We start from the raw sequence: 14131 nt of genomic DNA, 5'->3' as shown, positions 1-14131 counted from the left end.
TTAGTGTATAATCAGTAATAGGTAAAACAAACCATCGATGTCGATAAATGTGGGATGTTGTTAACAAGTGGCATCACTAGAGCGGAGAGACAGCCAGCCGGTCGGCGGCTCGGCGGTGCGGATGCCGGAGTGCGGATCACACTCACAGTCTGTGCATGTCGGTCGTCAAGCGCGGTCGGTCGCGCTCGCCGCGGCACCATGTCGCGACTGTACGCGTTGTTGTTTCTTGTGGCATTTGACTCACTCGTGTGTGCGGACACTTCACTCGGACTGTGTAACCGGTACAAAACTTTCTGCGAGTGTCTCCCAGCTGCTCACCCGTCATGGACTATTGTCAACTGCACGGTACCCCGTGATCAGGTACTTACTATATCTCTTATGAATTAGTTATAAAACTAGTGATAAATGTACCTATCAGTGAGTTTAATACTCATTAAAGAGCTCTTAATAAATTTACTGTTGAGTACGGTATGGGCAAAGAGAACACATAGTATAGAGGGTTATTGTCGTAGTAAATTTTGTACTCACAGTAAATTTACTGACATCTATCTACAAAGGATTAAAACTAAAAATGAAAATATACAAAATATCAAAATATGTATATATGTATACAGGGTAGCTAAAAAATAAGTGCATTCCTATATGAATAAATGTTTTTTTGTTTATTTTTAGAACGCCATATGACTTTGACCCATGTTATTTCACTGATATGTGGTACAATTGTTAAATATCAGACACCGTCAACGCCATCTACACAAGTACAGGCCAAAGGTGTGACGCCATCTATTCGAGTATAACTTTTTCTTGATATTCCGAGGCACGTTTTCTCCTTAGACTTTACTTATCTTATACGGAGTTACATATATCTTTGGTATGTGGAGGATATACCTACTTGTTTTCTCTTCACTTTACTGTGTTATAACTTATAACCCCAACATGTAAAAATAACTTAGCACGTAAACCGGTTGGTGATATATCATATATTCTGTAAGGAAAACTGTTTTGAAAAGGCAGAGGTATGGCTGAATAAAAGGTGGTACTACTTACAAGTAATCAATTTATAATTTGATGAATTGTATTGTACAAATACCAAACAAGGACATAAATACCAATCATTCCAGTGAAGGCCACAACCACAACACAAAACTAAACAAAAAACCGTTGTAAGTTGTAAACAATGGCGACTACCTGTCCAGCCGCTGCCCCGACATGAGAGCAACCGTTTCTACGAGAATATCAACGTATTATAATATAGTACATATTATGTACTTACTTCCACTGTGTAGGTAGACTGATATGATAAAAACATTTAAATAGTAGATCACGTAACAATTAATATTAATTTAAATCTTTTTTGCTTATCTACGTGACAGCGGTCGCGTTATGACAAATTTAAAATAGACTATACTCATGGCATGTGCACTGTGCAGATAAGAGAAAGCAGAATGAATCGCACCGCACTACAATACAAGCATCAACTCGTACTCAACAGCACATACACAGCGTCCGATTTAGAATCGCAAACGTGCTATTTGTGGTGAGACTGGTGAGCCACTGAGACTATACTGTATGTTTCGTCAATTTTGAAACATCGTTGAAAATACATTTTAGTAATCATTGTGATCAATTATTATCGATCGACATTAGCTAATGAGTTCAAATGAGTAAATTAAATTAAGTCGGCATTAGAGATAAATATAATGTAATGTACGCATATGCCGTTCCAAATACCTACCGTTACACTTGGCACATTTTACTGGAGTAGATATGTACCTATAGTTTGTATAGGGCACCGATAGTGGTATATATCAGACGCCGTGTTACCGTTAACCCATCACCGGCACGACAACGAAACAAAAACTATGGCATTTATTTCATGCTGACTCAAAATCCGACCATTCATTAATTGGGTCTATACATACAATAAATACAATAATAATTAATTAATAATTTACTGGTGTTGATTCCAGTTGCAAAGTGGAAAACATAAATACCTATGCATGACCTGTTTACGCAGACCCCAGACAGACATAGTAGAATTCTAAAATAATGACAATAGGCATATAAAACAACAACAACAACCTTTCATGATTTTATAAATTAAATTGGCTTTTTGATAGCTTAATCCATTTGTGTCTGCATAAGGATAAGAACTATTCAATATTGACGAGTTGGTCAATATAAAATACACTAGACCGCGGGCCAGGAACAGATTTCCATGACCAATCGCCTCCCGGGCGAAAACTCGTATAGTGGTTAACGGCTATGTATGATGAACCCTCGTGAACGTCAGCTGCCGCTCCGTTGGTGGGTAGAGGAATGGCAGCAAATAAAGTCTATAAAAACATTTTTGTCGTCGCCTCCCGCTTGATACTTTGTCAGATGATAGTTTAGATGCTATTGTGAATAAACAAAATCGTCAGCCGATTGTATCGCTGTGGAAAGACCGACAGCTGGTCACATGAACATGTAAAAAAGAAAATTCTTTTTAGGCATCGGCGTCATCTCCTCCCGTTTGATACTTTGTCAGATGATAGTTTAGATGCTATTGTTAATAAAACAAATCGTCAGTCGGTTGTATCGCGGTGGAAAGTTCGTGTTACGCGTTTCGGAAGCTGCCATTTCTCAACCCACCAACGGAGCGGCAGCTGACGTTCACGAGGGTTCATCATACATAGCCGTTAACCGCTATACGAGTTTTCGCCCGGGAGGCGATGACTGACGAAATTTGCGCCTGGCTCGCGGTCCACACGTTTTGGCTTTTTAAAAACAATAATATGAAAGATATACGTAACTTTTAGGGTTCCGGACCCGAAGGGTAAAAATGGGACCCTATTACTAAGACTCCGCTGTCTGTCTGTCCGTCTGTCACCAGGCTGTATCTCATGAACCGTGATAGCTAGACAGTTGAAATTTTCACAGATAATGTATTTCTGTTGCCGCTATAACAACAAATACTAATAATAACAAATACTAAACACAGAATAAAATAAATATTTAAGTGGGGCTCCCATACAACAAATGTGATTTTTTTGCCGTTTTTTGCGTAATGGTACGGAACCCTTCGTGCGCGAGTCCGACTCGCACTTGGCCGGTTTTTGTTTGTTTGTCAGACACGAAATATAGAAAGCATCACAAATAAAAGATAATTAAAAAAACAACATTATATTTAAATTAAAAAAAAAAAACAACCACACGTACATATTTTTTTAATATTTAAATGATACCTAAAGACAATAGTTTAAACTGTATGTCTCAAAGTTTTGTATAGGTATAGTTATATCACTGATATATTTCCTCCTATAAAGTAAAGAACCTAAGTGTTACTGACTTCTTGGCTAGACAGGCATTTTGTCGATGTTAAACTTAAACTATCCAATCTTACATTTATTGTAAAATTTTCGTATAGGTAGTTAGGTAATAATTAGGTCACAGTAAAGTTAAGCACGTTTGTTGGGCACTCACTGCAGATAAGTCCCCGGATCACAAAGCCGGAAGTTAATTACTATCGTTATTATTGTCCTGGTCGAGTTACTGTGTGTTAGATACGCCATGGTGTACACGGCCTACGTGTACGACCTATTGAAGAGTAATTCTGTCTTGTCCAAATTTCTATAATAATATATAGGCATAAATTAAGTTAGTTATTGCTGCTAGTCAAGTCGAGACGCAGCATTTACACGCACCTGTCGCTCAGACAAATCATCGGGGTGGGTGGGACGGAGTAAGGCTACTCGTTGTTTATACCGAGAGCTGAGATGTTCGAAGAACGTTGCAACTGACGCACATCATAGACATAATAATAATGAGACCGCGTCTTTGTGTACGCTTGTATCAAATTAAACAAAACAAATGCAAAATTTGATGATTCATTTGTACGGACTAAAACAAATCACATTTTAAAGTTCTTAGAATCGCCATAATAACGAAATCAGACGCTCAAATGACGTAATGCGTTGAAAAAATAACAGTTTATAGCTTGAATAAAATCCCAATAATAAGAAATGATCAGTCTCGGCGCGTTTCGAGAAAGAACAACATGTAGGAGCCGAGCTGCGCGAGATCAACGAACACTCCATAAAAAAACGTAATGAGAGATCGCTTCCTGCATGCGACGAGCGCTCCGGCGCTCCCTCTACCACGATACTCCTAAAATTATATCTCACTAAGAACCGATAAACACACATCACGCGCTTAGAGATTCTATTGTTTAGGTAAACAAGCCTACGATATTGGTTATTTGTACCCATTTGTTAGGTATTTACTTACACATTTTTTGTTTTACTGCTTTCATACTAAGACCAACTAAGTAACATGAGTATGTTACTTAGTTAGGTACGAGTGTACTTATTCATTTTTTTTTGTAGTTTAATGGTATCATGGTAAGAGGCTAGGACTAGGCCCTGCAGATAACAATGTATTGTTAGTTTACACTACTTTACAGTATAATACTAATTTTAATAATTAGATATATTTTTATAGTTTTCGCAGCTTACCTGTATACATAATATTTACTTTAACGACTTGCAAATATATTTGAGCCCAGATTCAAGTGAGCACCTGGTTTGCTTCGATATATGGGAAGCTAATGTCATGTAACTGTTACTTGAAGGCAACCCTACCTATTAAAGGAAAATCATATAAGTACTGAGATTAATTATTACGGTAATAACGACTTAGTTAAGTATACATGTATAATTTGTGCATTTTATGGTGACTAGGTGTCTGCATCTGCAAGTCATAAATGTGTTACGTAATGTTCAAGTCCCAAACGCTAATTAGTTTGTGGTCAAGTAGGCATTGCATAAATTCCTATTAAGCCTATTGCTGGTTTGTAGGTCTGTAGTTATACGATTTATTTTTTAATAACACAGTCACTGCCAGGGACCCGCCTAGTGGGCGCTCATAACTTTTGCTCAGATGTCAGACAATCCACTAGGCGGGTTATGTCTATAGATAGCCCTATGACTACCTAAATAAAAACAGGCTACGCCAAAAAGTAACGTACGCGGAATGAAATCTGGACATAGTTTTGAACATGTATAAAGTAAAAAAATAAAATAAACTGAAATTATATCTTACTGCCAATTTAAAGTCTATATCTGTGAATTATTCCGGTAAGTTGCATGGGCATTGGATTCTTTCCCTTAAAATCATGGTCAACCGAGAAGACCAACGTAACGAAACTGTATGTAATTTCTTCAGTACTAATTCGCTATGGCCGAAAGCGAAGACAGTGGATTTTGTGGAAGCGGGTTAGAGCTAAAGGTCTGTTTATAATATTTTTGCGTCCTTTTTCTTCACAAAAACTACCGCTACAAAGCCTGATTGAGAAAAACATACCAGCATTAGCCAGTTTTTTTGAGAGAGATCGATTAGAACAAAATGACGGCCCACTGAGTCACAAAATGACCAGGATGTATATACCCGTGAGTTTATAAAGATACAAATAATAATAATAATAAGTACGCGGGGGCAGCTTGTGGCGAGCCCTTTCTGGCCCTCGCCTCTGTGCTTGCCTTCACTGGCCGGCCAGAGTGGAGTCGCAAGACGGACGGAGAGCGTGACCTGCTCCAGGTTGGAAATGTAAAATGTCATAACGCCGGCGGCCTGCTGAACGGATTACCGGGATCTGGCTACCGCAGACTCACCTCTCGACAATCTCACAGCCGCTCCGACGTGTTGACCTACAACACTACTACTGGTACTTTAAAACAGATTATATAATATATACTCTGTTTTAAAGTATCCCTACTTTATTAGATGCTGTCAATGACACTAGAGTAACAATGTTTTGTTTTACAGAACGAACGTCATAATAATCTAGTAAGGCTAGATAAATACAATGTTCTATTACAGTTATGTATTTCCTATAAGTCAACACACACAGCAATTATCTCGTTCACATCAGACGAGTCGAGACGAACATTACTGCGGACATAATGGAAGCAGCACAACGGCACCGGCTCTCGGTAGTTATAGGAATATGTTGTTGAAACCGTCTTGTTTCGTTTGCAGCCTTTATGACAGCGTAGATGTTGTATAGATGTCACGTCTTTAACATACACCAGCCGTGGACAGGCGTCGTTCTTGTGTCTTATTATACAAACTTGTTGCTGATATCGTACCGTATCAATTATGACAATGACGAATCGCGGTGGTATGAAAGGTTGTTTTCTAATAATTGATTCGGATATCCTGCGCCTTAATAATTTATAAAGGTTTTTGTTTAAAGGTAAATTTTGACTAGGTATGGGGATGGGGACTAACAACCCTGAAGAAGCAAACAAAAAAGACTGTATTTTACATTATATCGCTCTAATCTATAGCTATATATATATATTATAGTTAATTACATATGTATATTACCGACAAACCCTGATATTAGTTTGACTTATTAGGACATGTCCTAGACCAAACAAGTTATGCCTTAGCAGACCGAAAAAAATAGTTTCGCCTAAGAGAATTTAGTGTTAGCAAAGAAAGATATAACTCCGTAATAGATTGATACAGTCTAAGGAAAAAACGTGCCTCGAAAAATCAAGAAAATTTTATTCTCGATCAGATGGCGCCACTACCTTTGGCCTACTCTCGTATAGATGGCGTTGACGGTTTGGTTTGTTATTTAACAATTTTAACGCATATCCGTGAAAAAACATGGGTAAAAATCATATAAAAATAATTAATGCAAATATTGTAAAGGAAAAAAAACATTTATCCATATATAAATACATTTTTTGATATTTTTATTTCTAGTTTTAATCGTGTGTCGATAGATGGCAGTGAATTTACTGTGGCTACAAAATTTACTATGACAGTACCGCTCTATCCTATTATATCCTCTTTGGTGTTAGTAAATTTGTTATTCTGGTTCAGGCAAAACTGATTAAATTATTTAATCATCATCATTTCAGCTAAGTAAAACATACAAAATGCGAAGTATTTTATTTTTACTATATGTGGTGCCTACTGCTGGAGTGTTTTATCACTTGTAATTAATACTTTTTAGGGTTCCGTACCGTAAAAACGGGACCCTATTACTAAGACTCCACTGTCCGTCTGTCTGTCTGTCAGGCTGTATCTCATGAATTGTGACAGCAAGACAGTTGAAATTTTCACAAATGATGTATTTCTGTTGCCGCTATAACAACAAATACTAAAAACAGAATAAAATAAATATTTGTCCTATACAACAAACGTGATTTTTTTGCCGTTTTTTGCCTAATGGTACGGAACCCTTCGTGCGCGAGTCCGACTCGCAACTGGCCGGTTTTTATTTACAATTAATTTTATTAAGTTAATTAAGTATCTGGACTAGATAATGTTTTAGTAAGTTTACTAGTCGAAATCGGCCGGAAGGATCATAGTTTACTATCTGATTTAAAGATATCAGTAGGTCATTATCATCATAATTTAAGAGCATGATAGCATTGATAGGTCTTGTCGGTAGAGTATGCGCCAGTTTTCGCGGACCTCGGCCAGGTACTCTAGGTCCCTGTAAGACACGACATTTGCTTTTGCTTTCAGTTGTTGTGTGTAGCTTGCCGTGGTTTTCCTCTTCCTCGTCTCGCTTCGATCTTGCCTTCTAATAGTTCTAATATAGTGTTAAAGAAAGTGTCGTGTCTTATCAAGTGACCTATCATTTGGCCTCGTCTATTCTCTATAGTTTTCTGTAGGTCTCTCTTCTCTCCAACAATTCGCAGCACTTCCTCGTTCGTTTTTTTCTCCGTCCAACTTATTTTCTCCATTCTTCTTTACAACCACATCTCAAAAGACCCCAATCGCTTCCAATCTTTCTGCCGCATTCTCCACGTCTCACACCCATACAAAGCGATGCTCCAGATGTATCAGTAGGTAAAGGATAATAATAAACATGTGCCTATAGATTGGATTCAGGTATGAATTAAATGTGGGGTCCCTTTGTTTGACATAATTATTGAAAGTCATAATGTAATGATTGTCATATTATCATTCATTAGTCATAATTCCGAAACCGTTAACTTATCAGGATTTTCCTCGGGTTATCCTATAGATAGGTTAGGTTAGGTTAGGTTTGTTTTATGGGGAGTCTCACATAACCATCTCGGCCCGTCCCCGCGCCGGGTGGTATGCGTAAAGCATTTTCCCCTCTTCAAAAAAAAATAAGGTTTGTTTTATGGCAATCCTGAAAAGTTACGCGTTTCTGAGAAAAACCAAATTATGACTAATGATAATATGACAATCATTACATTATGACTTTCAATAATTACGTCAAACAATAGAGACCCATTAAATGTATATTAAACAAAGTGTCTATATACATGCAGTATGTACGAGTAGGTATCTTTGAAATATTTTGCAGTTAGCAATGTCTCGAACGCACCCAGCCATTGTTTCAATTGACTTATGCCCTATCACAGCCAATCGAAATCACTGGGTATTGTATTTACTGTACATGCGCCTGCTACACCTAGTTTTCAAAATGTTCAACTACTACGTACGACACGACCCATTGTTTGCTGTCATTAGTTTCGGTTAAAGAAATGTCTCGCTAAATATTTCCGTATAATTTGCAAAACTATTTGAATGACTTATACTAATGTGCGCATATCACGTTAAGAGCGCTATTACATTTCGGAGTTGAGCGAGTTTAGGTATTTTACGCGCTGCGGCGGGCTGTGCGAGCTCAGTATGCCGATCCCTTCTACCACGTTTTCCCTCTCGCTCGCACTACAATGATGGATTAAACAATCTTGATCCTTCGTGAAGAATATTGAAAACAATTATAACGACACTAACTGTACTTAAATTTTAAAATCCTAATTATTGTTATTTGGTACGAAAATACTAAATCCAGTGCAAATGTACTTACTTTTGTATTATAAAATAATAATTTTATACTAGAAAGAAATTATACTCGCTTGTTTACATGTTTCGTCATTACATTTGGTACAGGGTAACCGTACAGCCTGGGTAGCGAAACTATTTTAGCTATATGTAGTATAGTACCATCTAGACGTGTGCGCCGATTAAAAAATGATCGGCGGCGGCTTTTGCCAAAAAAATGGCGGCGGCGGCGTATTTTCGGCGTGAAATCGGCGTAACCTTGACTTTGTGGAATATGTACATTAAAGGTTTATGGTCAGTACGAAGGATGAAAGGCACTTCCAACCCATGTAAATATTGGTGAAAACGTCTTATACCAAAAATTATTTCTTTTTCTTTTCCATCTGACTGTAATTACGTTCAGCGCTATTTAAAGACCTCGAGGCATAAGCAATCGGCCGTTCAACCCCCCCCCCCTGCAATTGACCTAAAATGGCACCTAAGCCCCAAGGGGACGCGTCAATACTAAGCACCAGTTTTGAATTAGGGTTAAAATGCGCTAACACCCTTTCTGATACGAGTTCTTCCTTAATCTTAGAGAAAGCGTTATCATGTTCTCTAGTCCATTCCCAATTCACCCCTTTCTGCAACAACCGGTTCAGTGGGCCCAAAATCGATGCGGCGTTAGGTACAAACACTCGGTAGTAATTCACTAGCCCAAGGAATGACCCTAGCTCGTTCACGTTCGTTGGTGCTTTTGTGGAAACCATTGCCTCGATTTTATTGCGGCATTTATGAATGCCATGTTTGTCGATAACAAAACCTAAGTATGTTACAGAGTCCTTAAACAGATGACATTTGTCCCTGTTTAACACTAACCCTGCCTCTTGTAACCGACTAAAAACTTGTTCTAACCTCATGCAATGCTGTTCTTTTGTTTCCCCTGTCACCAAAACATCATCTAACAAGCACAACACTCCTTCAATACCCTGCAATAAACTTTCCATGGTTTTTTGGAATATTGCCGGGGCATTTGATAATCCAAAAACGAGGCGGGTGAATTTGAACAAGACCTTGTGGGTATTGATCGTCGTTAGTAACTGAGAATCTTTATCCAAACTCAGTTGCAAGTACGCTTGACTTAAATCTAACTGAGAAAACTGTTGCCCGACGTGCAACTAAGCAAAAAGCTCCCCTGTTTTAGGCAAAGGATATTTTTCTATTTGAAGCACTTTATTAAGCGTTACTGAATAATGCGCGCATAACCTAATTTCGCCGGAATGCTTCAAAATAGGTACTATGGGACTCGCATATTCGGAATGGTCGACCGGTTGAAGTACTCCCGTTTTAACTAACCTATCAATTTCCTTTTCAACTTTCTCCCTCAATGCAAACGGAACTGTACGAGCTCGGAAAAAAATCGGTTGACTGTTAGGCTTCAATGATAACTGTACTTTAAATTTATTTAAACAGCCTAACCGGGAACTAAAAAGTCTTGGATATTTTACCGTATAAAAATCTATTCCCGACTGGCTATCGCAGGACTCGCAAGAGTTTATTTTAGATATCTGTAAGTTGAATGATGCAAAGAAATCTCTTCCAAGCAATGCTGAGGCCCCCGTCTTCACAACATATATATTTATATAGTTACTTTCACCTTCGTACTTTACCGTTGTTCGCATAACTCCTACCGTATCCAAAATATTTTCAGAATAGCATTTAAGTCTTGTTCCGGGCGGAGCTAAGGGAACATTAGGGAAATATCGCTTATACACATGCAGTGGAAGAGTTGTTACACCTGATCCACTGTCGACCAAAAATGTAATATTTTGCCCACCTACCTCAACGGACAAAGTCATCTCCTCACCATGATGGCTACGTAAACTACAAATATGATCAGAATAACAAACGGACTCATTCTTACCATCATCATCGTTACTCTCATCGATAGAATGCAGCATATTTACGTGTTTCCTACGCTTGCACATACGTTTTAGGTGGCCTTTATTGCCACAGCTTTTGCACTTGTAACCTTTGAACCGACACTTATCGACCGTATGATTACTGTACCCGCACACTTCACATTCCACACCACTATTAGACGATGATCCTCTTGATACTTTATAGACCTCGACCGACTCCGTCAGCTGCTTGCTGTTTCCAGGCGGTCCTCGCGCTGTGCAACGATACGGCGATTTCTAGAGCTCGTGCTAGCGTGAGGGTATCTGCATCTTCCGTGAACAATCGGTCCCGCACGGGTCCGCCCTGCATGCCCAATACGAACCGATCGCGGAGCATGCTATCTAATACGGAACCAAACTTGCAATCGGATGCTAACTGACGAACTCTTGCAGCCCACTGTGTTAAATCTTCGTCCACTTGTTGAATGGTCCTGTGGAAATTGTGCCTTTCTGCAAAAAGCGACTTTTTTGGCAATAAATGTTTGTCCACCTCTTTCACAATTTGTTCATAAGACAGTTCTTCCAGCGTCTTTGGTGAAACTAGTTCGCGTACCAATTTATACGCGGACTCGTTGAGTGCACTTAGCAACACGGCGCGTTGACGATCGCCCCCCGTTTCTGTTTTAATTATTGCGTTTGCACTGAGCCAGATGCTTAATCTTTCCTTAAACACCTTTCAGTCATTGCCGACTTCCAAAACAGGTAGATTTCCGATCGTCGAATTCATTATGATCGCGTGAGTACTTTAAAAAAACCCGGACGTCGCCACTGTGATAAATGAAAGACGTGCGCTCGCGTTGTAACCATTTAATGCACTGACTCGCCTAACGGTACAGGAGCGAAAGAGACGAGTTGAACTAACCTAACAGATTGTTAGTTAAATCTGATTATAAGTAAAAGTCGATAAATAAAGACAACTGTGGTTTTAAACATCAAGTGTTTTTAGTTGAGAACTCGTACAACGATTTTGGCGACGAGAATGTTACGGTGTGTCGGTGATTAAAGCGGATAAGAAATACATAACCTATCATCGCACGCGCTTCGAAGACACGCGGTGAATAATATGTTTCAAGATTATGCTGCAGGGTCCTCGGGACCGAAATTTGACCCATATAAAGAAGCAAGCACACTTCCAGAAAGATGGCGTTTGTGCAAGAGGAATTTTCAATATTACATAGAGAGCCAGGTTGGATTAACGGCAAACAGAAAGTAGCGAGATTACTGCATCAAGCAGGGACAGAAGTCCAAGAAATATATGAAAACATAAAAGACGAACAGGTCGTCGGCACTACAGACTACGAAAAATGTATAAAAAGACTAGACTCATATTTTGAACCAGACGTAAATATTAATTATGAACGACAGAAGTTTCGTAATATTAAAAAGGCAATGGAGCAATTTATAGTTAAGTTAAGAAAACAAGCCATATCTTGCGATTTTAAGGAAAAAGAGGATGCTATAAAAGATCAAGTTATTGAGAGATGTACTGACATAACCCTAAAACTCAAGTATTTTAAAAAAGGAAAGGACCTGACACTTAATAAAATCATGGAAATATCAAGACTCTACGAGATGGAAAAGGTCTTTGAGACTGTTAGATACATTTTACTCTCTTCTATTTGATCCCAATACACCAGAATATCTCAGATCCAAATTTAAATTTGTTACTGCTCGCCCTGGTGGTGTTCTCAGTCCCTCCCGTAGCCTTAAGCTTTCCATTCCCCCTCATCGCACTGGTTTCCTGACCAACTCCTATACTGTTCAGGCGACACGCCTGTGGAACGACCTTCCACTCAATATCAGAAAAGCTCAAAGTAAATTCACGTTCAAGCGTATGCTGCGCAAGCATTTGTCTGAAAGATGTAAGTAATGTTTCACAGTAGGTACATGTATAAGTACCTATATATACGTAGATATGTATGTAAGTGTATCATACAAAGTATATGTTTAAGTTTATGATTTAAATATAATAGGTATACTATAATTAGTATTTAATTTGTAAATAGTAGGTAGTGATATCGTTTAATTATTTTCAAATACAGTACAAAGCCTGCACCAACAAACGTCTCTTTTTGGCCCAGTGGTTGACTGGTAGAGAATGCCTTAAGGCATTAAGTCAACCATTTGTACTTATTTTATGTGCAATAAAGTATAAATAAATGAAAAGGTGGTTAGCAACCAAAATTTAAAGAAAGAAGAAAAAGACAAAGAACAAGAGAGTGTTAACAGGATCAGCAATGTGGAATGTTACCGATGTGGACGGAGAGGACATTTTGCTAAAAGTGCAGAGTGCAATGCAGCAAATGAAATATGAAACAAATGCGGGTTAAAAGGTCATTTTGCTAAGTGCTGCAAGACAAAAATAAAGAAAGACATAAAGAAAAAGAAGAAGATGGTTAAATATGTAATAGAATCCTGTTCAGAGGATTCGGACAGTTCCGACGATGAAAGTGATAATAAAAGTGTGTCAAAAAGTGTAAATTCAGTGTTTACAGTGATAAATTCTAAGGACAGTAAGTTCGGGATTATAGTAGGTGATCATGTATGTTCTCCTTTTATTATAGACACGGGTGCGCCAATAAATATTATAGACAAACATATGTTCAAAATGTTTTTGAGATCAGGGTTGGATTGTCAACTCTTTGATAAAACAGCTGAAAAATATTACGCCTATGGAGGCCAGGAGGTCCGAAAATTAGGATTTATTAAAACAGTATTGTACTCTCCTGACAGTAAAATTACAGTAGATGCAGAGATTCTTGTTTTTAATGGATGAGGGCCTTCTCTGTTAAGTAAAAATAATTCAATCCAGCTGGGATTGTTAAGAGTAGGACCAGAAGTTAATTGTGTTAATAATATCCTAAATGAGGATGACATTTCTAACCAGTATCCTAACATTTTCAGGGGTATAGGGAAGCTTAAAGATTTCAAATTGTCAATACCTATTGATCATCGTGTAAAATTAGTAGCCCAGACTATTAGAAGACAACCTTTTCATGTTAGGAACATAGAAAAAGACCTGATTAGAGAGTTAGTAGACAATGACATTATAGAACCAGTAACTGGACCTACCCCCTGTGTTTCTCCTTCACACATAGTAAAGAAAAAAGAAGAAGGTCAATATAGACTTGTTGTTGATATGAGAAAGGCTAATGAATCAGTAATGAGGGAACGTGTTTCATTACCAACATTTGAAGAACTATTAGCAGATTTAAACGGATGTAAGTTCTTTTCAACATATACATACATACATACATACATATAATCACGCCTATTTCCCGGAGGGGTAGGCAGAGACCACGGATTTCCACTTGCTACGATCCTGACATACCTCTTTCGCTTTTTTCACTTTCATAACATTCCTC

The 14131-nt window shown here is 38.2% G+C and overlaps 3 protein-coding genes across 3 annotated transcripts in view; 2 read left to right on the top strand and 1 right to left on the bottom strand.

Moving 5' to 3' along the window:
- The window catches only part of LOC134754459 (E3 ubiquitin-protein ligase MYCBP2), a 283481-nt gene that overhangs the window by 123589 nt on the left and 145761 nt on the right, over positions 1-14131 (bottom strand). The window lies entirely within an intron of this gene.
- LOC134754209 (uncharacterized) overlaps positions 149-14131 on the top strand; it is a 47092-nt gene continuing 33109 nt past the window's right edge. Inside the window, exon 1 of the mRNA XM_063690370.1 lies at positions 149-360. Within this exon, the coding sequence (XP_063546440.1) occupies positions 199-360 (162 nt within the window). The 5' untranslated portion in view covers positions 149-198. The remainder of the gene's footprint in view (positions 361-14131) is intronic.
- Positions 11640-13998, top strand: LOC134754431 (uncharacterized). The gene is made up of 2 exons (XM_063690756.1): positions 11640-12347; positions 12934-13998. The coding sequence occupies exons 1-2, from the start codon at positions 11907-11909 to the stop codon at positions 13078-13080; spliced, it is 588 nt and encodes a 195-aa protein (XP_063546826.1). The 5' UTR covers positions 11640-11906; the 3' UTR covers positions 13081-13998.

This window comes from Cydia strobilella, chromosome Z, assembly GCF_947568885.1.
Source record: "Cydia strobilella chromosome Z, ilCydStro3.1, whole genome shotgun sequence".
Lineage (NCBI taxonomy): Eukaryota > Metazoa > Arthropoda > Insecta > Lepidoptera > Tortricidae > Cydia > Cydia strobilella.
The sequence above is the reverse complement of the archived record's forward strand: the minus strand, read 5'-3'. Positions and strand labels throughout refer to the sequence as shown.

What these genes read in the sequence shown, in the direction of transcription:
- LOC134754431 (XM_063690756.1), top strand. Translation starts at nt 11,907, where the DNA reads ATGGCGTTTGTGCAAGAGGAATTTTCAATATTACATAGAGAGCCAGGT. An exon ending in GACTCTACGAGATGGAAAAG is followed by an intron (nt 12,348 to 12,933) that starts GTCTTTGAGACT and finishes ATAAATGAAAAG; the next exon opens with GTGGTTAGCAACCAAAATTT.